This window comes from Triturus cristatus, chromosome 3_2, assembly GCF_964204655.1.
Source record: "Triturus cristatus chromosome 3_2, aTriCri1.1, whole genome shotgun sequence".
Classification (NCBI taxonomy): domain Eukaryota; kingdom Metazoa; phylum Chordata; class Amphibia; order Caudata; family Salamandridae; genus Triturus; species Triturus cristatus.
In genome coordinates this window covers 1,140,141,466-1,140,168,590 of record NC_140584.1, presented here as the reverse complement: position 1 = coordinate 1,140,168,590, position 27,125 = coordinate 1,140,141,466, and the positions used below count along the sequence as shown (strand labels likewise).

Here is a 27,125-nt window from a genome sequence, read left to right as displayed (position 1 = left end):
TTCTCTTCTGAAGGAGGTGAAACTGTTTGTTCCAGAAAGTGACCTCAAAACTGCTATTCAAGCCCTCGTACTCTTTTATCTGGATGATGGTAATTCTCTGCTTTATTACCTCCTCCCCCCCGACTCCACTCTGCCACCCCACTTGAGGGCTTCTTACACACTGCAGCATGTCTTATCCAAGGGTGGAAGATATATGATCACATCACCCCCATTGTAATAGAACTTCATTGGCTCCCCTTTCCAACCCACGCTACCTCCAACCGCTTATCTTGGGGACAAGTTCACCGTCTCTGGTGGCTGTCCGCACACCCACTGCCGATGCTGGTTTTGTTTGCACGCGGACACGTAATGATTTTTCAGCTGTACCCTCTATCTGTAGGCAGGCTTTCTCACAAGGGATGGAATACCTACGTGCCTGTATTTGAGATCACCTGGTTTCAGCTGTCAAACAGAAACACAAACTTCCTTGGCTTCAGCAACTTCACTTCGGCAGATCTTTTTTTTTTTTGCCATTTGCCCAAAACAACTAACACTTTTCAGGAGAAAAACAGATTTCCATTTCTAACAGTTATTCATGCGGGTTAAAGAAACGAACTCCATTCTTTCCACAACATGTGGGAGTGTGGGTGCCAATCACAAGAAGGACCGCGTTTAATTTCATTTTTAAAATTTTCTAAATACACCCAGAGTGACATAAGCAGGCGACTGCTCAAGCCTGGCACATCTGACTCACAGGACAGAATCAAGCAGAAAGAACAAAGACGGCATTTACGTTCCCAAGTTTCCACCCACAGTAGGAAGGGATTTTACTCCCTGCCGTCAGCGCCCTCCAGATACGTGAGAACTCCGAGTGAACTGAGAGACATGAAGAGAATGTAGTTCCACAGAAATCACGCAATCTGCGACAAACTGCGCTCAAAGCGAATGCCCAACCTATCAGCAAACCCTATAATTAACAAGCATTTGCAATGCAACAGGTCTCGCATTTACGCGAGTTTGATCTATTGTCATTGTAAATGACAATGCCTTTTATTTATGTGTTTTGAAAACCTGCAGGCGGTGAGTAAACATGCACTTTGTACTTGTAGTCCTTGTTTATGGGAAGAAAGGCTGGTAGTAAAAGAGGTGCAGTTACTGCCAGCCTTGCTTCTTGTATGCAAGGACTATGCGCACAAAATGCATGTTTACGCACCGCATGCTGGTTTTCAAAACACATAACTCAATCGCAAGACCTGTGCCATCGCAAATGCCCTGCACTTGTTCCGAAGTATGCTTCCTCCAACGCTCAGGTGCCAGCTGGCCTCCAGCTACTTGGTATCCTGGCCTAAAGCACCTAGCATGCTAGTATTTGTAGGCCCGCGTTTATTATGGCAAAGGCAAAACTACAAGTCCCAGCATCCAGAGCGCTATTGGTTAGAATGCTCAAATTGTCTAATATTGGCCTGAATGGCAGGAAGCCAGTTAGTAATTACATCATTCAGCGCTAGTTCATCTTTACCTTTTTAAAAATCATTTCTGGCACACCCTGTAGTTGGGCATTCGTGCAGTCTTGTGTAAAAGGGCACTCGGTGCTGACCCCCCCTTACAATGGAGATTTATCTGCGGGGAGAGGGAGTCGAAGATGGTATTTGTAGTTGAGCTAGCAAGATGCTTCCCGCGCTTCAGACTAGTGATGCCTTAATGAATAGTTTAGGAGTGTGTGCCTGGTGTATGGTGACACTGAGGCGGTCTTCAACCCCACTCTGTGCTGGAATCGAGCTCCTTGTCTTGCCTATTCCAGGTATTTAGGAAGGCGCTGCAGTTCACTCCCCCAGCTGGGAAGAGGGCCTGTCCTCCAGGACTGAGCAAGGAGTGAGATCGCACTAGGAAGAGTGTGTGTCCAGACAGTTCTGCCTTATTTATACTTTTAGCATAATAAATACTTCTAACATCCTCAAAAGCGGATTTAAAAACAAATACTGAATTCTGGAAAAACAATTCATTAACTCCAGACCTAAGTTTAAGGAAAAAACGTCTTCTATTAAATATAAACTGATTTTTGGTGACTGGAGAGAGCAGAGAGAGTGATGTTCGCAAATTGCTCCAGTGAGTTACTTGCAGTGAGAGGGCTGAATCTGAGGCGTGTATCGCGCTTAAAGTCTGAAGACACAGGCCACGGACGCACTGTGCACACGTATTTTTAGAAAACAAGCCGAGATCTTAGCCCTCTTGAGCACCCGTGATACTTGCATGTATTTGAAGCCTGTCTCAAATCTGAAATAAAGTACAGCCCTTTCTCAACACACACAGAATGTCTTCGATTTGAAAGGGGGATTCAGAAACCGCGTGTAAAAAGGTCCCATACGTGGTTAGAACACAGCGCCATGACACTTGCAGGCCTGGTGGGCTCAGCCGGGCTCACTGCTCACAGTAAAAAGCCCTTGTAACTTCTCGAATTACCACCGCAACTGTTCCCCGTCAGATATATCTTAAACGTGCATGTTTGTCTTTTATTCCAGGCTGTCCTAGTTGACCTCTCGACGCTGAAGGGCATGCCGCTTCTCCGAATCTTCCTCTCTTTTTTTTTTGCCACCGTCACCTAACGTTCCTCACGGTGCCTGACACCGCAAATCTGGACCTCTATCAGAAACGATTCTCGAGCTGTGCCCCATCACCAGGAACCCGTCGTGAATCTGTTTGTGTGTCAAAGATCATGTTCGCTTGCAGTTTTTTTTTTTTTTTTAAATAACAAATTTAATCAGCATACGGTCCATGACTGTGATCTTAATCACGTTTACATCAATATTTTGTGGATGTATACATATGTTTTAGGTACAAATAACAATGACTAGCAAAACTTTTAAATAAAACAAATCCAATGCCGGCACATGAATACATTGTATATATAGAAGATAGACATGTGTCACAGTCGTATTCATTGTTATTTCAATGCAAGTGTTGTTCCTGTGCACCATACAATCTGATTTCAAAGTCAATTACGTCTGTCCCCGTCTCAAGCCTCGGTAGGACCAATCCTCTATAATCCGCCCATCTCTGCCATATTTTTGCTTGCTTCTGCGGACATCCATGAGCCCGGAAGACAGGAATTTCCAGGCCCATGCAAGAGACCATACCATTTCGCCAGGCCCCAATGGAGGGGGGTGAGTCCAGTTTCCATGCCCTGGCAATATCTCGTTTGGCGATGGTGAGACCCAACCAGAGAAGATGTCGCTTTTATTTAATGCTGCCGATGGTTTTTGTTATATGTAATAATATCAGTTTGGGGGGATCTCGTTAACTCCCAACCCAGGACCTCAGCTAGGCATGCCAGTACCCCGGTCCAAAACCCATCCAGTGCTATACATTCCCATACTGTATGTATGTATGAAGGATCCCATGTCACGCTGGCAGCGTAGGCATGTGGGAGACGCTATCAAGCCAGCTCGCCACAACCTATAACACGTACAATAGTCCCTGTGTAGGTATTTGAATTGAATGAGTCGTAGTCGATAGGCTATGGCTGCTCATCTGGGGGACTCAAGGGCTTCGGCCCAATTGTTGGAGTCTAGCGGACCAATGTCTGTTTGCCAGGCATCTTTAAGTTTCTCAAGGGTAGTGGCGCTATGAGTGATGAGAGATTGATATATTTTGGAGATTTTGTGTTCCCCCAGAACCCCCATAATAAACTTGGCCTCCAATGGATTAAATTCTGGGATTGATACGATTTTACCCGTGTGGGGGGAAATAGCATATTGAAACTGTAAATATTTGTAGAACTGAGAATTGTGAAGGGAAAATTCCTCGTTAAGAATCTGAAACGATTTGAGGGTTGTGCCCTGGAAGACATCACCAATAGTCGATATTCCAATTTAGTCCCATTCACGAAACCACTTAAGCCCTAGCAGGTGGGACATGAGCGGATTGTGCCACAGAGGTGTTTTCCGAGTAATACGACAGAACCACCCCATTTGTCGCAGGGATTGACGCCACGAAAGTATAACCACCTTGGTAGCGGGTAGCAACCTGTAGTGGCTTGAATTGCTACATAGATGGGATGTTAGAGCAGGGTCGTTTAGGAGCCAGCGTTCTATTGCGTATGCCAGGTCATCGCAAGGGCCGTAGCGCCAGTCATTAATCACTTGCAGATGTGACGCGGTATAGTAGGCTTGTATATCCGTGGCTGCAGTGCCCTCACAGTACACAGATTGGAAGCATGTGTGAGGCACAGCACGAGACGCACCACCCTCCCACACCCCATAGGAACGGTCCCAGTAAGGCGTTGATACGTCTGAACTAGGCAGGTTGAATCGGGAATGGGTAATTCTGTAGGTGATAGAGCAATTGTGTCAGGGAGACCATTTTAAAGACTGCGGAACTTCCATACAGAAATAAGGCAATCCAGTCCATAGCTTGATACTGGATCGCACTTTTCCCTCAACAATGCCAAGGTTTCTATCCCACGAGAGCTAGGGGGACTCAGATAGGAACAGGTAAAGTAGTCTGTTCGCTTGCAGTTTTACCGGGGCGAGCGTGCTCCAATATATCCAACATCAGCTTTCAGTATCCACCGTCCAGGCGATCCGGGCTGACGTCCCTCACCAGAAGCGTGAGGCCAAAGCATACTCAGCACGTCGGTAGGTGAAGGTGTGGACGCAGACCAACAGCTACAAAGCATGTCATACTATAAATGCAATGTGAAATGAAACTAAGTACAACCCTTAATGGAACAAGTGTGATGTGTGTATTAATTTTTAGAGCCCTATGTTCTAGATATTTGAAGCCCATGGTATTTCGCTGATCCCATAGTGCTTTCAAACCCTGCACCTACACTGTTTCACATATTTTAAAATAGCACTTGGTTACCGCATAGTCTAATACAACATGAAGTCTTTCAGTGATTCCAGAGGGGGTTCATCCCCTAAGACCACCAAAGAGCTTTTCTTCAGACCTATTCGTAAGGCGTAGGCGGATGGGTGTTAGAGAGTGGGAGGTGCCCGTTTGCCTGCCCTGGGTGATGCGCGGCTTATCAAGCAGGAGGGGCGCGACTAAGTTTCATGCGCCCCTTCTATGCCCCGCCCACCCCTCGTTCTTTACTCTGTTGGCTCACAGGGCTCCAAAGGACAGTATGGTAGCAGAGCCACTATATTTGTAAAGCTGTTATAACAGGAGATGCGGCTCCTTGTAGAAGATAAAATAACAGCCTTTTGAGCTTTTAGAACAACGCCAGGACCAGGAAGAAGTCGGGACGCCGATGGGGTTAGAAAGAGGGAAGTGCCTGTTAGAGGAGGCTGGGCCTGCCCTGGGCAGTGCATGGCTTATCGAGCAAGAAGAATGCGATTATTGGGAAAAATAATATGCCATCAGTCCTAGGCAAGAGCCAGGGCACTGCTTGGCTATGCACTCAAGAACTGCCACCTCTCTCCGGAGAGCGGGAGTCGGATTCTGCCTCATAATCAGCCTGCCAATGCACCAGGAGGAGTGGGAAGGGCTCCAGTGCCTCTTTCCTTCTTAGGAAGAAGACGTCAACAAGCCCAAACCAAACCAATATCTTAACAAAAGAAGCCCAATTGCTGTGGCAATCGAAAAGTGCAAAAAAGTTAAATAAAAACACACACAAAGGAGCGGGATGCAAAGCGGGGGGGGGGGGGGTGGGGGGATAGGGGGGCTCACTAACACAACTGTGGTATTAAGACAAGGTGGAAGGGAGGACTGCTATATTAAAATCCAAGCAGCTATGGTACCAAAGCTAAACAAAGGCAGACAGTAACAGTGCAGGAAACCAATCACAAATAAAATAGTCCACCAAAGAACATATAAAGAACCACAGTGTAATGAGACAGTACTTAGTCCCTCCTGCGTGGGTGGGACTAAAGAGAAAAAGGAGGGACAAAGTGGCAGCACTGACCACTAGCAAGCAATGATTTTAAAAGGACAGTGAAATAAGCAAATCAAAAGCAAGGGGATAGCTTTAAGCCAATAGAAGAAATTACAACAGGTCTCGAATGCTCGACCTAAAAAACTAACCTCAGAGCGTTATGTGACGTGTTCTGTACCCGTGGTGATGCGTTCCATCCATTGCACAGACCTTATGAATCCTAAACGTGCACTCTTTTAAAGGCGATGATATTTCGGACAAGGGCTGCATAGTTGTTCTGAAGCACAACGAACGGCTTTTGTACATACAATAACCACTGAAAACGTCTGCTCTCCACTCCCACGCGCACGCTGCACCGCCTCTGAAGTAGACCAGGAAGCGGAGGGTGCGCGAGCCACGGTGCCCGTTCCGGGCGGCCTCCTCGCGCGCGCTAATTAAAAGATACCATCTCTGGCCCAGAGTCTGGACGCACGGAGTAATAGAATATAATCTCATTTCCAACAGTCATTCTCAAGCACGCAATACCAATAACCTGCTTCGTTTAATTTCCTAACTGAGGTCGCAATTATTTTTTTCCTCCGCAGGTTTGTGAATAACTCAACTCTGTGAATATATTTAAGGCGTCTGAAGAGGCGCCCGCTGCGGCGCCGGCGGCAGCGGTTCTGCTCACTGCAGTCTTCCTTCGAGAACATTCCCGAAACTGCGAGGAATACAATGACGGCGCGGAACAGAGATAGCGCCATTGTTAACTATACTCTTATCCGAGAACGTCACAAACACAGAAGCGTGCGGCGCGGATGCTGAACGGCAACAGGACAATGGTTTATTATAATATTCCGTTAACTATATTATTTTGTGACAATTATATAAATATAGCAACTTTCATTGCTCTTAACTCTATTCTTGAGCGTTTTTCCACAGTCCCTAAATAGAGAAGCACGTGCTGGGGAGACGAGCAGCGAGACAGCGCAACCAATTCCAACTAACTTCTTGTGAGACCATTCCATAAATTCAGGAACATTCACACATGAGACTAACCCGCGGCAGTACTACAGTTGTGTATATTATTATTTTAATATTTAATAAACAGAATATCCTACACAGAAAGCACAGTAGCAAACAACTATTAACTAGACCCATATATACGAAAAATCGATTTGTAAAAAGCAGTTGCAAAAGGTGAACCGACTTTTTGCGAATCGATCTGGTGAACCAACCTATTTGTACTATGGCAGTTCCCAAAATATGGAATTTGCTGTGGAACGGGGGATGCGTTCAGACTGCAGAATGACCCGCTGAATTAATATGTATTAGTCATGTTTTAATTGGCATTCACAGGAATGGTGGCCGGCAAGGGCAGCAGGCCACCATCATCCCTGTGACAACAATACAACAAGCATTTGCAATGCAATAGGTCTCGCATTTCCGAGAGTTTAGGCTAATGGCATTGCAAATGACAATGCGTTTTATTTATCTGTTTTGATAATTAACTTATAAATAAAAGACATTGTCATTTACAATGCCATAGCTCAAACTCTTGTAAATACGGATGTTTATTGTACTTAGTTTCTTCTTTATAGCGCCTCAAACGCTTCTGGCCACTTTGATGCTAGTGACAAGCATTCACACCAGCATTTGTGTTTATGCCTTTATTATGGTGCACATACCTTTGGAGGAACTGGTGGCCGACGTGGCCAAGGAGCAGGAAACGTAAGCTGAGCCCCAGACACTTTAAACGCATAAACTCGTCCCCACTGAAATACGCCTGGACCTATGCGAATAACTGCATGTTTTGTTTACAATGTGTACTGGAGTTCAATTAACATATCACAAACACAAGGAACACGTTATATATCCAAGGGGTGACTATGGCCAGAGCTGCCGACTTTGGAGCTGGGAACTAGGTTCAAGTCTCGGCGTTGGCTCAACATCCTGTGATTCTGGTCAAATCACTACATCTCCGTGTGTCTACCAAGAATTAATGTGTCCTCGTATAACGTAACTGGTGCTCATGTAAAGTGCTCGGATACCTTCCGATCGAGTTCGCGCTATATAAAACTGTAAAAAGGAGAAACAAAAAGCACGTCATTGGCACACCTTATTTAATTTTTTTTTTTTTTTTTTTTACAAAGGGCGAGGCGTGTCATGGCCATTCACATGGTCACCCAACCGACACAGATTAGACGAACGACAATACCATCCCCTAGTGAGAACAGACATTAACACTCAAAATGTTCCATGTGAAAAAGTTTCATACGGAACTGTAGCCAGACACCGTTTGGAGTGAAACAGTTACATGTTTTTTTTTGGCTTTAATTATGGGAAAAACTGAGCATGGATAAGAAGCAACAGGGAACTCTCGAGCAGATGCGGACTCTGGCCGTTTTCACCTGCCTGGTTGTGCCAGGAACTACAAAAAAGGAACAAAATGGGGAGTAGAGAGGTACCACTCAACATGAGTAGTGGAGGTGGATACATCCTCCCGAGCTTTAGTCAATAAACACAGTGATCCACCCACAAGTATGTATGTATCTCAGAACCTCCCAGAATAGGCATGTATCTCCACAATGGTGGAAAGTACACTAGTTGTTAAAATACCCCTCACACACCAAAAGGGCCCTTGGTGTCATGCTTCATCATAGGGGTCTTCCCGCCCCTCTACGGGACGGGGCGTGCTACGACCTACGTTTGCGTGGGAGCACTGTTGTTGTGAGACAACTATGTGTTGTGTAGGGGTGTGAGAGGAAGGGTCAGGGGTGAATAGGAGAGTGAGATAAAAAATACCTGGATCGTTGGTCTAGGAAATTTTAATATACCTTTGAGCTGGTATTAGTAAAAGGTGGGGGAAGGAGGTGTGTATGCCTCAATGAACTATGCCTCCTATGTCTGCCGACATGTTTCGAAGCTCCCCAGACTTCTTCTTCAGGACCTTAAGGATCCCGTCCTATACTCACAGTGATGTGTTATATCGTGATACACTTATTGTGAAAGAGAAAAATGTTATGCAGGAGAAATGGCTGCATGAAATTATAATGCCTCAATAGGTCTTTGTAGTCAATATACCTGTAAAAAACGGGGGAGAGAAGGACATATATTTGTTGCTAGATGCTTAGTCCATCGTGAGTATTCGGTGACCTGTTAGAAAGTGATACTATAAAATTCCTTTATCACTAATTTTACGCAATAACGTGTCCTGGCGTGAGGAAAGTAGGTGAAAGACAATAACAAAGGACAAAACACACACAAAACATAAAGAACACACTCTATGTAAAAAGGACCCTAGTTTTTAAGTCCATAGAATCCAAGATCTATATTGTAGCATTTAGTTTGTAGTAGGACATCAGAAATCAACCTACTTGAAGTTTGTAAGGTAAAAGCGTCATGAGCCTTTTGAACGGGTGGTGGGAGTGCCTGATAGAAGAGGTAAAAAGAAACTTCTATCGGCTATGCCGTACTTACGACTCCCGGGTGCACTGCCCCGCTAAGTATAACCTCCCCGATCGGCTCCGTTGGTTAACTGAGTCGGGTACGAGGTTCAGTTTAAATACAGTCTCTAATTAGAGTTTCCGCCTCAATTATGGTGGCGCGAAAAGTAAGTGGCTGCACCTGTGTATGGCGTGTCCTAATTCCAAAAGGATTTGCGCTGGCTCTGCTGTTGGTGACCCGGAAGTCTAAAGACGTGGGTCATGAAAGGAAAATATTCGTAACATTTTCGTGAGAGTAAATAAATGAAGATACAAATAGAAAACGGATATAAATTGACAGCGTTTGTATTTCGTTAGTCCGTTTGCCATGTATACACTCACCAGGATAGACCGGGAGTGTAAATTATCTACCAGAGATGCTACGTTGGTATGTGAATAGGATATGTCTCTTGGTGTGCTAGATCCTACAAATAAATAAATACAGAGGACCGGGTCAAGCACTGAAGGGGTCAGTCTCCTTGGATGCCTGAACTGACAGGTACATAGTTCCCGCATGCAAATTCTTGTTTCCATATGCCGGTATCTACGTTCCTGAATGAACAGTCTTGTTTTTAACGAGCAGGTGCACAGTAGCCGTTGCTCAGTTCCTTAACACAGTTATCTTTATCTGAGTGCAAGTGCGCAGTTATGTCTCTTTGTTTGCTTGATCTCGTAAGGGAGGGGGACCAGGTCAGCTCATAAAGGAGTCAGTCTCCTCGGGTGCCTGATATGACAGGTACATAGTTCCTCCATGCAATGTCTTGTTTACCATATGCAGGTGTATACGTTCTTGAATGAACAGTCTTGTTTCTCCATGAGCGGGTGCACATGTCCCATAATGCTCAGTAGTTATTCATGTGTAGGTGTGCGGTGTTCTAACGCACAGTTTACTGTGTGTAGGTGCGCCGTTCCTGAACGCACAGTTTTCTTTCTCTTGTGCATGTTCCTTATTGCATGGGCCGCAAATGACTAGTTATTCAATGCGGGGGGCAAGATCTTTTCATTGGAGCATGTGAACTTGTGTCATCGTCGTCCACACACCGTTCTGCCGTCCAAAGATATTAGAAAACTACCGGAATAAATGGTATCATTGTTGAGGGGTTAGTAGAAAGTTTTAGTGATTTTTGGTCACATGATTCAATGGTTCACCTTATATTCATGAGGGGAACTGATTCCACGGTATCTCGTCATTGAGTCCTAGGATGTGTGTTCCCAGACGGAACACCCACAGTTGTTCTCTCTCAAAAAGGCCATTTTCTCCTTCTAGTCGTTCAATTACAGTCCACTGCAGGTCCTCCACTCCGTGTGTGTTGGTTAAATAGTGGTTGGACATGTTCGTGGTACTCCTTCCACATCGGATATTACTTCTGTGTTCTCCAATACGTACTTTTACTGGTCTGGTAGTCATGCCTACATATTCAAGGCCACAGGGGCAGGTGATCAAGTACACTACATTCTTACTGTTACAGTTGGTAAAGCTTCTTTGGTCTCATTCACTGCCATTCCTGAACTTGATGTGTCTACTTCTGCTTGTGAGATGACATGTGCTACAATTGCCGCATGGATGATGTCCCTGTACCGGTGGTAGTACGCCTTCTGGTGTATTTTTAGATGTTTTCCTTGGTCTGGTATGGACGAGCATGTCCTTTAGATTTCTACCCCTTTTGTGCGCAAACATTGGTTTTGCGATGTTTAGATGGCAGCAGTTCAGAAGTCGCCAGTGCTTGTTCACAATTCTTGTGATCTGATTGGAATGTGTGTTGTATGTTGTCACACATATGGGTCTCTCTTCGATCTGTGTGTCGACTATCTTCTAATAAAACTTTCCTATTGTTGTTTCTCGCCCTTTTCAAGGCCTTGTCAATCACCCTTTCTGGATAGTTTCAGTTTATCAACTTGGTGCGCAAGTCAGAAGCCTGTTTTTTTAAAATCCCGTAATTCTGTCCGTACAGTAGGTTCTCTCTCAAATGACGAGGGTGAAAGCTGTTAAATAGAAGTAGACAGTTTTTTGCAGTTGCCTTGAAATGTGTCGTGGTTTTTAGTGTACCCTCTTCTGGATAGATATTAAGATCCAGAAACACCAGATTCTCACGTGAAGTTGTATGCGTGAATTTGAGGAACTCATTCTGCTGGTTTAGCCATAACATGAAGGATTCTGTTGAGTCAACGTCTCCTTCCCATATGACCAGGACATCATCGATGTATCTCTTCCAGATCTTGATGTGTCAGAGGAAAGGGTTGATGTCATTCAGGATTTTATTTTCTTCCAAGTGGTGCACATAGAGGCCCGCCATGCTGGGAGCGAAGGTGCTTCCCATACTGGTCCCGTATTTTTGTTCATAAAATTTATCAGCATACATGAAAAAGTTCTTGGTGAGTGCCAAAGAAACGCACTCCATCACTACATTCCGCGGGGTTTGGTAATCCCAATGCATGGAGAATAGCACTTCCTCGATAATGGCCATGGTTTCGTCATGTGGGAGACTTGTATAGAGACTCTCCACATCGAGTCCCATGAGGAGGTTCTTGTTGGGGTCGAACTCAATATCCTTAAGTAGTTGTAGAACTGCCTTGGTATCCCTTAAGTAAGTATCTGTAGCTTGGACCAAAGGGCGGAGAAATGCATCCGCGAATTTAGATAGTGGTTCCAGGATAGAATTTATCCCAGAAACTATCGGTCGACCAGGGGGATGACCAAGGTCCTTGTGGATCTTGGGTATGGTGTAAAAGTAGGGAACACTGGGGCGCTTGTTTATAAGGAATTCGGCCACTTTTTTAGAGACCCAATCGTGGGCTATTGCCTCTTCCACCATTGAGGTAATCCTGACCCTAATTGACTCTGTTGGATCATCATGAAGAATACCATAGTTTCTACGATCTTCCAAGAGTTTTCTACATGCTCTATCGTAGTTGCCTGCTGTTTGTAGTACTATTGCTCCACCTTTATTACAATGTCTTGATTCATAGACAGTTGGCGTATAGCCTCTTTCTCCTCCCTTGATGTATTCTGGAAGGTCGCGTCACTTTGTACGGAGAAACCCTGTATTTCCTCCATTACTGCTTTCTCAAATGCCAGGAGTTCCACAGGAAGTGTGGAATCAGGGGGAACAAAGGTTGATTTATTGCGTAAGCCTGTATCCCGGTCGTCTATTTCTGTTTTTGGTTGGTCTTTGAAGAACACCTTAAATTTCAGTTTACGGATAAACTCAGTTATTTCTGTGCATATTTTGAATTTGTCAATTCGGTTCGTAGGTACGAAACCCAATCCTTTCTCAAGGACCTTATTTTGTGTGGATGTCAGTGGCTGGTCGGTTAGGTTTACCACCAAATTCACTTCCGGCTGGTTGATGGTAGGGAGGGCGTCGTGCTGGTCATACTCCTGGTTGAGACTCGAGATGTTTCGACCTCCGGTGTGGACCAATGGACGTTGTAGCCCCCTCTGCTCCGAACCCTTCGTGGTCCCTGGCGTGCCCCTAAAAAAGGCGGTGGGGCATGGTAGTTATAATCATATTCTTGGGAGGGGGGGGGGGGTGGGTGGTATCCACCCACCCACCCCCCCCCCCATGGGTGGTGGACCGTACGGATAGGGGGGGGGGGGGGGTAAGATGGTGGTCCTTGGTAATCGTTCCATCCCCTCCCTCTTGGGTAGAAGGGACGTTGATTTTGGTTGCCTCTTCCTCTGTTGTAACGTCGGCCACTCCCTCTACTGGAATTGGAATTGTCGGAGTCTGTATCTGAAGTGTCCCCATCAGAGTTGTAATCCTGATTCTTTGTAACATAGTCATCCCGTGTATAAGGATATACACGTTCATGACTAAAGCGTGCCGTGTCCTCCTTTAACTTGTTGTACTTGCTCTGTTTGAGAGTCATTTCAAACTCCGTGATTTCTTGGTTCAGTTCCTCCAGGCGTTTTTTGAGGACACTGGGAGATATATAAGCTTTAAGTTGTACTTCCAAGTTTTGGATATCAATCTTTAGTTCCTGTGTGAGTCTAGTGGCCGTCTTTATGATCAGGACCAACCAGTCCCGAGTACAGTGCCATGATATTAATGACCAATCCCGTTTGAAAACCTTATCCTGTTGGAAAATGTAAGGTTCATTTCGGACTATCAAACCCTGGGGGGCCGCATTGGCCCGTAGGTATTCCGTCATCAGTAGTCCATGAAGGGCAGTCTTTATTTGAGTCTTTCTTAGGTTGGCTAATTCATCCCAGTCAGCATGGTTGGGACCTGGGTCAGTGCTACTCAGCCCCTCAAAGGTATTGATAGCCGCTATTCACCCCTGACCCTTCCTCTCACACCCCTACACAACACATAGTTGTCTCACAACAACAGTGCTCCCACGCAAACGTAGGTCGTAGCACGCCCCGTCCCGTAGAGGGGCGGGAACGCCCCTATGATGAAGCATGACACCAAGGGCCCTTTTGGTGTGTGAGGGGTATTTTAACAACTAGTGTGTACTTTCCACCATTGTGGGGATACATACCTATTCTGGGAGGTTCTGACATACATACATACTTGTGGGTGGATCACTGGGTTTATTGACGTGTGCCAGGAACTACTCACTCCATGCCAGGGAGTGCCCGGAATTGCATACTTCTTGCCAGAGATGCCCTGGTGCTGTATACGCGGTGCATGGGGAAAAAAAATCCCTCCCTAAACTCTGCCACCCAGGGAATGAATACCACAGTCTTCACTCTGCACTCGGAGAGCTGAGCAACTGTCACTCCACACTCTTTGTCAGACATTGCACACTGCAGGGAATAACAGGCGCTGCATACTGCTTGCAGAGAGCAACAGAAACTGAACTTATCCCTGAGAGCGAGCGCCATGCGGTGCACACTCCCTTTCAGAGACCTCTAGGCCCTGTACACACACTCCCTGCTAGGGCACGTCACACTGTCCCCAGAGGGCAGCGGTCACTGTAGCCTCCCCTCCAGAGAGCACCAGAGCTGCACACTGCTTCCAGAAGCACCAGTCACTATACACTCCCTTCCCGGGAAAACCAGACACTGCACATGCATGCAGAGAGCATACGACACTGCAAACTCAATTGCAGGGATTATCTGGTGTTATATAAAATTAGAAAAATAAATTAACAAAAAATAAAGGGTCAGATTCCAATGAGACTAAGCAGATGGAAAGAGACGATCTGCAAAAGTGGGCCACCTTTTTTGGGAGTTCCGGGCATAATTGTGATACCAGTCCAACCCTGCCAACAAGATTTGCATGACAGAAGAATCAATGGCGGGAGAGCCCTCCCCAAGGACATTAAGTATGTGCTTGGCTGCGCTGCTCGGTTGCCATTCCCGTTAGCAGAAGACAACTGTAGTCTCTTGATCTTCTTTCTTTATTAGGTTGCGATAATAATTAAGCCTATCTTTAGAGGATATTGGTCTCGGGAAGAACGGGCGTCTAAACTGAAGCAACTGCTCACCAAGACTCGACCACATCGAAAGGGAAACTTCAATAACAGGCAGTTTAGTGGAGGTAGTGGGTTTTATAGCCAGCTACGCCCAAGTGTTTCCCGATCTTGTGAGAGGAGAAAGTCTTGCGCGAGTGTGAATCCAGGCAACGATAGGCACAATCAGGATGTGTGGAGTGTTAAGGGCAGCGCAGGGCGCAGATGTTCTGTAGAACAATATCCTCTCCTGACCTCTCCTTGTCATCCTACACTTCCTGGTGTCATCCTGCACTCCCCGTGATTCCCCTACCTCTGTTGTGTCTGCGGGCTGTACAAAAGTAGGACTTGGGCAGCCATTACACATGCCCCAGTACTGCAACACAGGGCAAGCTTTTCTGATGCATGCATCACCTCCTGCGGATTTGCAGATATGGATTCAAAACCACTATTTTTCTATATTGTAACTTTTAAGCGGCGTAGCACGCCGCTTGTGCTGCGCTGCTTATAAAAAGGGTATACAATTACAAAAATAGAATTTGGCCAGCTGGGTCACAGAAAAGAAAAGCGCGACGGCAATGAGGAGCAAGCTGCCTCGGTGCCCCAATAAAATGAAAAAATAAACAGCGTTGGAAAAGAAAAGCACGACGGCAATGAGGAGCAAGCTGCCCTGGTGCCAAAATAAAGGGTGCGTGAATGCGCGTGAGAGAGAGGGGGAGCAGGAGGTGAGCCCGGGACGGGAGCATGCGTGCGCGCGCAGTCTGCTAATTTTCAAGCTCTGCACTCGTGCTTGTGGCGCGCCCCTGCTCGCTCCCGCAAGGTGGATGCCGCCACAAGCACGAGTGTGTGCTTGAAAATTAGCAGAGCGACGGCTAAAGGCCCTCCTATACAGCGCATGCGCGCTGCGTAGGCGAGACCTAAAAAGGGATTTCTTTTCTAGCAGCCAAAAATCCTTAAAGAAATTAGGACTGCTTTAAAAAACATGTGATCTGTTTGGATTGCAGTTACTAAGATGGTATCTATTCCCCAGAAACGGTCATCCTGATTCTCAAAGTGGAAGGGTTCCAAAGGGGACCTCTTTCTCTTTGCAAATCAGTTCCCACCTCAAGTCGGTAACGGATGAATGGCTTACGAATATCATGGATACATGCCATACTGAGCCGCAATCTGATAGAAACGCCCCCGACATGTCTCTCCCAAATTGTAATTTGGTATGGGTCGGTAACCCCATTTTGTGATTCAGAAAAACTTTTCCCCAATAGTAAATAGTACCTGAGAAAAAGGGATTTTACGATTTTGAGAATCGCAGAGTTTGCGACAGCAAAATCCCTTAGTACATCAGGCCCAATAGTCTCATTTATGAATAGCCCATAAATACAGGAATAATCCTAAAAATATTGAACACTACTGTTAACAGTATTTTTAATTTGTAAACAGTTAAGCACGCACGGAAAAGTATCAAGCGTCAGCTCTACTATAACTTTGTTTATTTTATTGAAATGTGTAGACCACACACAATTCCACTTTCTGATGGATGCATTACCCCGATCCTAATTGTGTGAAGCTTTAAAGTGTTCATGAAGAATAGAAGGACCTGAACATCCCGTTTTGACGATTTGCTCTTTTGTGGTCAGTATACACTTCTTTCATTACATGATTAGACGTTGTGTACAGGGGCCATTAGAATGTAAAATAACTAGGGTGTATAGTTCACATGGACTCTAAAGAGCAGAGTGTGTGTGTGGGGAGGACTGCACAAAAAAACTGGTTTCGTTGTTGTTGCACATAATCAGGTAAATATGACGTAATGCAAAAATACACTCACTTTGCTCACATAGAAACAGCCGCTACCATCAAGCTTATTCAATGTTATTTTAAAAAAATAAACAAACAACTATATGCTTGTTAGCTGATTGCGAATACCTTCTATTTTGTATGTGCAGTGTGCCTCACAAGTCTAGCTGTTCTACAGGCCAATGATATCAACCATTTGACTTTCAAAAGAGGGAGTACTCTAGGTTTTCAACAATCTGCAGAAACACACACATTTTCAGTATTAACTCCAAGGCCTGCCCCTATTGCTCATGCTCACCTGCATACAGAGGGTGGTATCATTTTTATCTTCATACTTGTGGCTCTGTGGTCAAGCGGTTTGGTTTGACCACGACTCCTCTTGTTCTGTACCATAACCAAGGCAACTACAAGTCCCCCGCCTACCTAAAAGCTGCTCTCTTCCCCAAGGTACCTCCTTATTTTCCTAACATTAAATAAGGACCAAAGCTTGCACGGAGGACACTCACTAGTGCAAATGTTAATATTCTGATCTTGTGGACATTTCATGAAGCAGGGGAACGCATGGAGGTTTTTGACCAGGCAGAGTGCCGTAAGTTGATCCGGGCTTGTCGGGATCACAAGCAAAGATGGATAGTGGGTACACCAGCAGCCTGTTGCGGGCCAAGATTGAATAAAAGACTATCAAACAGAAGTATGCCGCCAGATGACGGGCTGACAACTTGTCTGTGCACTTCCTCTACTTTATGTCCTGCAGACAGGCAAGACACCCTGAAAAGAAGAAGGGGGGGGGGGGGGCAATGGAACAGCAATGTTCTATGGTATAGTTTATAAAAGGCGAACACAGGGAGGGGTGGAGAGTGTTCTGCAGACCGAGATATCACCTACTGGATGGATCTACAAGAGACCTTCCTTAGATAACAACCCTCTTAAAGGGTTATGAGGTTTTGAAGAACTGACCCTTTATCATAGAAGAGATGCCATGGTCTTTGCAATATTCACTCATGTATGAAGAATAAGACCCTCTGCACCTACCACTCCGAGTGAATTTGTTATCGCTGTAGTGCCAAAATGCCGTACTAGTAATTGTATAAGCATGGAAACAAACAATCACGCTCATCTCCTTTCACTGCCCTTGGACACTGTCCATGATGTGGCTTTGACCAATGTATATATCACCACGGCCACACAGTACTTAAGGTCTGGAGCGATGCCTGGAGGGGAAGCCATGGGGTCCAACTCCACATGGCTGGACCAAGGGCTTTTTGAGTGTTCATTAACTCCTAACTCTAGCATCTTGGAGGCCTCATCCTTAAAGCTGGCTCTGATCCTATCAGAAGACTTGTAGATTTCACTCTTCACAGGTATGCTGCCACCCGTGTCAGTACACTATGTACCGAGTCCTGTGGTAAGGGAGAATAAAGAGGCAAACTGCCTCAACAACAGGCAGCAGTCGCTGCTGCTCTAGGGTCAGTGTAGGGGATAGGATGACACCCTCTACTGCCCAATCTGCTCCTTGGAAGAAAGGAGGTCAGGGAGAGGTTCACTCTCCTCCTCCACCCCATCATCCGTGACTAGGAGCATGGTCAATCAGATCTCTCAAAGTGGGGCTGTAGACGATTGACATGCAGGACCCCGAAAGGGTTCCTGCGAGTCTTGTGGTCCACCTAGTAGGTGGCATCACTCTTGTGCTCCTTCACCTCATAAGACCCAGATCATTAGTCTTGCAGGGCCCAGGGCTCTGCAGGCTCCATAACCCACACTTGTTGGCCTAGCTGAAACTCGACTAAGAGTAGCATTCTTGTCATACCGCCGTTACATTTTTTCCTAGCTGGATTCTAGCTTTTCCTGTGCTTGCTTCCAGAAGAACTTTATCTGGTCACGGCGTGCAAGCATGTAACTGACTGCTTCCTGGGAGCTTGCTTCTAGCCTTTCTTCACCAGACTGAGAAGTCCTCTCACAGGGTGTCCGTACAGACGTTTAAAGGGTCTGAAGCCAACCCCCTCCTTCTGCGGTACTTCGTCCCTGTAGGTGAATAAACAATACGGGAGGAGGATGTCCCCTTCCACATCATGGGATCTGACAGGCCCATTATCATGCCTTTGAGGGTCCTGTTGCTTGCTTATTTGCACTCTCCCACTGTAATGCTGGCCGATGGACTGTCCACAACAGGAAAAGGTAAGGGCTGGTCAGAGATTAGTCAGTGCTTCGGGATGTTGGGCCCTCAGGTTAACACAGTGTCGTTCATTTAATAGACATCAACTTCTATCTCACCTAGACTAGGTTACTTTCTAATAATGGCTGGAGGTCGTACCTCTTGAAGTATATCAGGGTTCTCCAAAGTCGGTCCTGGAGGGCTGGATCCATGCCAGATTTTTAGGATATCCCCATTTCGATAGACATAGTTATCTTAAAATCTGGCCCTCCAGGGCAGACTTTGGAGAACCCTGAACCACACCATCCATTTAACTGTACTTTTAACCAGCGTTAACAATAAAGGCACGGATTAAAAAAAATATACATATACAATATATTAATATAGCTAAAACCTCAACTTTCATTTGGGAACAGCCTTCACTCCTCCTCCCATTTATTGGGCTTTGACCAGTGCCCACTGCCACCACTGGGAAGTATAGAACATTAGAGAACCCTACCTAAAATCACTACTGAGGACTCAGTACCCAATTGATCTTAGCAGGATGAAAACAATAGAAAAGTGGATCCAAACTGCGCAGGAAGAAGGTCAATGATGACAATAGCACCACGAGTTGCGCCACCATTGGACGGTGGACCGGAGGGGATATGATTCACAGCCAGATAAGACTCACAAAGGTACCCAGACGTGAGTGCCCTTTTCTCAGACTATTCATATTAATGGCCAATACCTCACTGGCCGAGGGAATCAAAGGGCAGGCATCACCATCCCTGATAGTTAAGTATGATGAGAATGAGAAGTATCTACAGAGGTAAATACCCTAAGCTAAAGAAGCTTTTGGACCTAGAATAGCAAGCTTTCTAGTGACCCATCACGTCAGTGCTAAGAGAACTTAAAAATGTAAGTCCGAAAAGAACAGGAAAGAGAGCCAGGGGGACAGAACATACCCTAGTTTTGGGCTTTCCTTGTTTGTGTTTTTTCTTGAGCGGAAGCTTCCGTCGTCCAGTTTTATCCGTAACAAAATGCCATACCATAGGACCGAATGCAAAAAAGCAATTCCAAAAGCTGCAGTCTTCCTAACAAATATAAAATAGCTATTGTATGTATAAATACGGACATTGTTTAATGGTCTTCTAGCTAATGTCACACTTTTATATAGTGGAAATAAACGTGTTACATTGACCCAGCACCAAGCAGCCACAAATAGTAAACAAAAAATAAATACATTTGAAATGCATAAATCTCACTTAATGTAGTCAAAAAAGGTCTTTGATCTGTAATGTTTTAATCTTTTTCAGGTTTGTGGAACATTTACCACCTGATATTGTGTCATCATTTTTCCCGCCTCATGCCTTAGGTCTGTCAGGGGATAGAAACATCTAAGTCAGTGATACTGCAAGATCGAACCGGGGTCCTCTTGACCTTTACATGCGGCCCCCCTGGTGAACAGCAGCACGAGCTGCTGTTTAGTTGCTGAGAACTAATATTCAGAAACAAATGTTAAATAAACGGGCAAGCATTTATTAACCTGCAAATAAATGCGTGCCCATTTATTTAACATTTGTTTAAACCTATTTACACATTCCCTGACCCACCACCCCTACCACTACCCTGCTGGCATCAGCGCGGCCCTCGTTCACATCACAGCCTGTACTTTGCGGCCCCTGGGCAAATGTTTGCGAGTACCCCTGAAAGTTGTATCCAAGAGGGTCTCACATTTAGTCATTGCACGCTAAGCGTCCAAACGCTCACTGTTGCATGTAGAGGATACAGAGATGCTACAATCTTAATGACAATATCAACAAATAATTGGAATAAAAATGAGCGTAATTATCTTATTTTACTTTGCGAATGTTAGATTATAATCCCCAAAAGTAACTCTCGAGTTGGCAGCAGAACGCCAACACTTGCGACGGTAGAATTTAAAGCACATAAAAACACACCCCTCCAAGTGCCTTATATCGCGAATGTTTTAGGTAGTTTGGGAGAGTGATTTTAAGAAGGATAGCCAACTAGTATATAGTTGAGCATAATTATTCAAGGGTTAGTTTAACTTTCAAGAAGAAAATGGGTCTCCGTTCCCTATGTATCACTTCCTGCAGCCAGTACCAAGGGGAGAACGCTACTGGAATCACTTTTGAAGCTTTGAAGTCGAAGATGATCTCCAACCCTCAGTCCAACCCTCGACCGAGCCTGCCCACTAAGCTCCCTCTGGTTGGACCTGCAGGAGGAAAGAACCGCGCAGTGGTCGCTTCTCTAACTATTCTTAAGACTGATCGGTCTCCAGAAGTTACAGCTGAAAGTCTAGGTTCCTCCAAGGGAGCGCTATGAGATGACACCTTGACGACTACCAAGGCAATGTCAGACTCTGATGCATCAAAAACACTGGTATGTTTGACATCTTTTCCCCTCGGCCACTTGGTACCACCAAAATATTGAACGTATTACCAGGGCATCAAAAAAGTCCACCCTAATCAGGTTCAAGTGCTTTAGATCAGGTGACCCTCTTAATCTTCAAAAACAAAAATCATGGGAGGCTGTCTCTACAATCTACAGGGAGGTTCAGTTGCTTTCCATGCCCAAATCAACCGTGAAACCAGTGTACCTCATCTAAAAAAGTATGGCTGGCACTGCACTTAACTCCCACTATATTAAGGACAAGCAAGACTATTACAGATCCTGCAACTTTACATTTGCTCTACAAGCTGTAATAAAAAAACAAACAAAAGAAACACTAGTCAGACACATCCTTGAGCTTCACCCAATGTGGAAGCAGCTGGTTTCTTCTTGTCAGATATAGGTGGCTGCTTAAAAAAGGACCTGTTCATGGGACAATGTGACATTTGCGCAAATGTAAGATCTTAGCCTTTCCCACAAACCATACCCAAATAGCACTACATACGTGTCTTTGAAGATCTCCTGCCCGGTCTTCTGATTTTTTTTCTTGACCGCCTCTTGCAGCGGGAATCGTGCTTTGACTTTAGCCAGCGGAGCCTTACACTGTGCTGTCACCTCCTCAGGTCTGTCCAACATGTACTTTATATGGTCGTCGATTGGTGGGATTGGTTCATCAGGATTAAAGGCTTTGTGTTGCAAGCACTGTCAAAGAGGAAGAATAAATTAAAGTCTCAAACACATTCCTTTTTATAACAAAGGCCGGATTGAAGTCTCATTACCACCAATTCATGTCGATAAGAAATGGTGGCCCACATTAGCACACATTTGTTTTGACAAAGCGATTTCAATTTCACATTGGCTGCAAATCGATCACCAGCTTATTAAAAAAGCAAAATTGACATTTCTGGTTTGCGGCCCTGAATACAGATTACCAAATGCATTATATTACAAGGAGTGTGCAAGAAAATAGTTTACTTTTGTCTCAGCTGTTGCAGTGCTGCTCTTGAATGTGCAAATAGGAAATATAGATGCAACTTTAAAACATTTATTTTTAAATCAAAGATATAATATAGCACCATTGGCTACTGCTGGGGTCTTAATTTGCCTTTATAAACAGGTGGTGTCGAAAGTCGAAGAGCTAAAAGCGCATCTGCAAATTCCACCCACCGAGCCAATAATTTTCTAAAAACTCCATTGTCTTCAGCTGAGCTCTAATTCTTGTTACATGAAAAGAGAAATGCTTAAAAATGATCTTCCCCACTAGCAATCAATTTAGTAAAGGACATGCACTTACTGCTTGACGTTTACATACTGTTGAGATGGAACCATGTACAACTAATTACTTACCTTCGGTAACGCATTATCTGGTAAAGCCAATATCAAGCCACAGGTTCCTTACCTTTGAATTTCCCAGGCGTCAAACTGGATCTAGAAGATTTTTGCACGAGCAGTACTTCTGTACATCTGGAGATGGCATTGATTGGCTCCGCTCGCCCGAAGTGATTTTCGCTTCACCTATATAGGCGGCACTTTGGCGTGCTGACATCAGTTACTTTTCGTGACTTTCCAAGCCACGAGTACTGGTGTGTCCAAACTAAGGTCCAGAAAGGGATAAACCTTAACCACTGAAACTTGTACGCAGAGCGGAGAGGATGGGTAGGTCAGTAAGGAATCTGCAGCTAGATATTGTTTCTAGCAGACAAAGTGTTACCGAAGGTAAGTAACTTGTTCATCTGATAGAGACATCTATCTGCAGATTCCTTACCTTTGAAGAGCTACCCAAGCAATACCATCCACAGTGGTGGGCTGTGGACAAATTCTAAACTGAAGTCCTGCAGGATCCAATGGGCGAAGTGCCTGTCCCTGCGGACGTGCCTGTCCAGGCAGTAGTGCTTGCGAAACGTGTGCAGGGACGCCCACGTTGCAGTCTGGCAGATGTCCAGGGCTGGGACTTCCAACGCAGTGGTTGCAGCTTTAGTCCTGGAGGAATGAGCCCTAAAAACCGTCACGGGGCTGCTTCTTGGCCAGTGCGTGGCTGTGGAGGAACATAGAAAGTGGGCAAGGTAACAGATTGGCCCGCATGGAATGGTGTTACCACTTTCGGAAGGAAAAAGACCCTGGTGCACAGCACTAACTTGTCTGGAAATACAGACTGGAATGGAGGCTTGGATGATCAAACCTGCAACTCACTCGCCCTTCGGAGAGATGTGACTGCCACAAGATATACTGTCTTGATGGTGAGCAGCCCAAGGGTACAATTATGAAGAGGCTCGAAAGGAGCACACATTAAGAAAGTGAAATTAAGGTCCCACTGATGCATTATCAAAGAAGGGGGTGGGGGTACATATTTAGAAGGACTTTAAGAAACCTATTCACAGTAGGGGGCTTAAAAAAAAAGAGGGTTGGAAAGGCAGCCTCAAAAAGTCAGACAGAGCAGAAAGGTTAACCCTTGAGGGTACCCAGAGCAGAAACCTGCAGGGCAAGGGTAAGGATAAAAAGAAGGACGTCAGAAAGAGAAGAAAAAAGAGGGTCAATAGACCTTTCTGTACAATGTGATACAAATTTGTTCCACCGGCAGGCGTATGCCATTTTGGTGGAGGGACGCCTGACTGCCAGAATAGCACTGCAGACTTCGGGAGGAAGGTCAAAAGCTCGCATGGAGGCATAGAGTTAACAGGTTCGGGTGGAGGCCACTCCCCTGCAGCTGTAACAGAAGATCCCCCCTAAAGGGGCAGACTGATCGGAGGATCAATGCTCATGCTGACAATCTCAGGATATCAGACTCTCTGTGCCCAGTCCGTAACCACAAGGATCACTTGGACCCAGTTGTTCCTGATCTTCTTGTGAACTCTGGGCAGAAGGGCTATGGGTGGTAAAGAGTACAGGAGGCTTATGCTCCACTGGTGACAATCTAGAGTGAATGCACATCCCTAGCTCCTGTAATTCCAGAACCAGACGGTTAATACACAAACAGGCAGAGGCACAAAAGAAAGAACATGTTCATTTTCTAAAAGTGGTATTTTCCAATACACAATTTAGAAACCACCTTTACTAAAAGATGTGTTATTAAATTCGGAGTTCAGAGAGCCAAACTCAATTTCTCTATCTTGTCCCAATAGAAAATTATACTTGTAAGACGTTAGAATGCAGCTTCCGTGTTGACCTACGGGACAGAGAGCCTTTCAATAGTCAAAAAACGAAATGCACATAATTTCACTGTCAGGACATGCAAAACACACCAGCACATGCCCTACCTTTCACATACACTGCACCCTGCCCCTGGGGGTACATCAAGCCTACCGGAGGGCAGCGGCGGTTTCTCCATGAGGGTGGGGGGTATCTCTCCCCCACCGGCTGAGAGATGCCGAGAAAAAATAAATTGGAAATGAAGTTAAAGATCTCATTGCCACTTTATTTTTCCAATGTGTGTGCCGCACGCAGTTCCCTGAGCCAAGAAAGGGGTGTGTCCTCCACTTCCAATTGGCAGCATAGAGGATTGGAGCACAGACCAGAGGCACATGTCAGTTTGGGCGGCATCTTGAGACGACCAGCTTGACATGTGCATTTTGAAGCTCTCCACTCCGCTGTCTTAGACAGCTGGGTGGAGAGAAGCATAGGCCTCCAGGGCCTGAAGAAGCGTCTGACCAACCTGCTCCATCCAGTCCCGGCACTTTTCTCATGCAGCATGAGATCAGCGCCAGGATTGCTTAGGGGAGCTTCGCAGTATACTGCAGTTTCACTGAGGAGACCGGACGACTTGTGGGAGTCGGTAAGTACCGTTTAGATAACTTTAATTTCTTTAAAATGTTAGTGTTATTTTGGGTGGAGGGAAGGGTTGCTTTCTATAGGCTTTTGGAGGAACGAAGGGAGTGTATTATTATTTTGGGCTTTTGGGAGGGATGTTCAGTTATGGGCTTTGGGAGGGAGGTTGTGCTTTATTTTTATTTTTTGTGAAGTGGTGTGACTCTGCTCATCCCCCAACTTTTAAAGGTTGCCAGCCACCACTGCCCAAGCGTGTAAGAAAAGGGAAAGTTATGACCTGCAGAGTGAGTGCACTTGCCAGATCGACATGGCAGTTGAAAACTACACATGCAGACACTGCTGATGCAGGTCTGAGACACATTTACAGGGCTACAAATGTTAGTGGCACAACCAGTGCTGCAGGCCCACTAGTAGCATTTGATTTACAGACCCTGGGAACACACAGTGCACTTTACTAGGGGCTTACAAGTAAATCAAATATGCCAATCATGGATAACCAATCAAAAGTACAATTTACACAAAGAGTATATGCACTTTAGCACTAATCAGCAATGGTAAATTGCTCAGAGTTCTAAAGCCAACAAAAACAGGTCAGAAAAAGAAGAGGCAAAAGGCAGAATGTTTGCGAATAAACATGCAAAAAGGGCCAGGTCTAACAACCACCACCAGCATAAAGCAATGGGAAACCAATCAATACCTTGATGGACTTCCCTGATTGGCGTGACAGAACATGGACCCTGGCTTGCAACAGCAGGGGAACTTTCCAGTGCCATGTCTTGCTGAACCCAGTTGGACCCCTCTGTTCATACTCTCAGGGTTCACTAAGCTGACCCATAGGGAACCCTTTTCCTCACCTGTGGCCCCATCTGTGCAGCGCCTTAACTTACTTTGCTCACCGATGTGTCCCAGCAGGCAGACAGTATCCACATGGCCAACACAGTGTTGTGGCCTAGTCCAACCCCGGGGTGTGCCTCCTGCCCCCCAACCCTCCAGGGGCGACTCAGTCCACCAGGACAACAATCCACAGTGGCCACTGACAGCTGTCAATGACGAGAACCAGGCCTCATGCCTCTCAATGCTGGCAAACCCCTGTGGTGTCAGACAGTGGGGGATGACAGCCCCAGGTGCCTGGAAACCTTTGTCCACACCCCCCTCCTGTCAGGTCAGGGATGGCATTCCGACACTGGCTCACCAGCCCAGGGTCTGTACCCTAAGGCTTGACAGGAGAATGGGGTGTACTCTCCTGTCCTCCCCGCAGGGGCTCTGCACCCTCTCACCTGGAGCGGTACCCCCAGACTCCAGAATTGTCAGGGAACCTGTGGCAGGTGTTCTGCATTATTCTCCCACTAGTTCAGTGCTGTCCTGCAACTAGTACACCAGCCTAGGGTCTGTACGCTTAGGCTGGACAGGGGAGAGGCTTCCCTCTCCCTGCCCCCTCCTAGGGCTCTGCACCCTCCCACCCTCTGGTGCCCCCAGACGCCAGCACGGTAGGGGCACTGTTAGCAGTCACCCTTCATCCAGGTCAGGGGCACACCCTGAACCTGGCCCTCCAACCCAGGGTCTGTACCCTTCGGCTGGACCTATGCCTGGCAAGCCGGACTTTCGGGGGAGTACACGCAGCCACCCCCAAGGGAAACAAACTCCTCATGAGTTGTGCGAGAGAATCTGCCTATCTCAGGTCTCCAGCCTCCTGTCCATCTGGTGCATTAAGACGCCCCACACCAGAAGTGGCTTCAACAGGGTTAGTCCTGGGGTGTTCTGCCCTCAGAGCTGGCAACCCCTGACCCACTGGGGACTGTCCCGCCCAACCCTTTCTCTGCACTCAAGCACCCTCCCACTTGGAGTGGTGCAGCCAGACACCAGAACTGGTGGGACGCTTATGACAGCAGCCCCCCAGCTCACCTGACACCCTGGGATTCCCCTCAGGGGACGGCCTCCTGGTACAGACTAGGCCCCCCTCCAGGTGCTCACTCATGGAACCAACCAAGCTCTGGGACTGGGTTTCGGGCACCTTGGGACTTAGCCCACCCCTACTCCCTCAACATGTTGATCTTTTTGAGAGTAGGGCATACATTTACATTTACATTTAGGCTGTTTACCACTTTATTAAATTCATGTGTGGACTAACAGTACCTATTTTATACATTCACTCACATCTACACATTCTAGGGCCCTTTACCCCCACGGCACCCTTCGGCTGGAACAAAAGATCCCCGCCAAAGAGCCCCAATATTGGGAGCCCGTCAGGAATTGCAGCGCCGACCTGACGAGGGGCAGGCTCCAATGATGAAGCATGACACCT

At 46.1% G+C, this 27,125-nt stretch overlaps 1 protein-coding gene across 2 annotated transcripts in view; it reads right to left on the bottom strand.

Moving 5' to 3' along the window:
• XRCC5 (X-ray repair cross complementing 5) overlaps window positions 1-27,125 on the bottom strand; it is a 519,003-nt gene that overhangs the window by 230,258 nt on the left and 261,620 nt on the right. For both annotated transcript variants that reach the window (XM_085649958.1, XM_085649959.1), the window contains exon 14: window positions 21,567-21,763. In XM_085649958.1, the coding sequence (XP_085506084.1) occupies window positions 21,567-21,763 (197 nt within the window). The remainder of the gene's footprint in view (window positions 1-21,566; window positions 21,764-27,125) is intronic.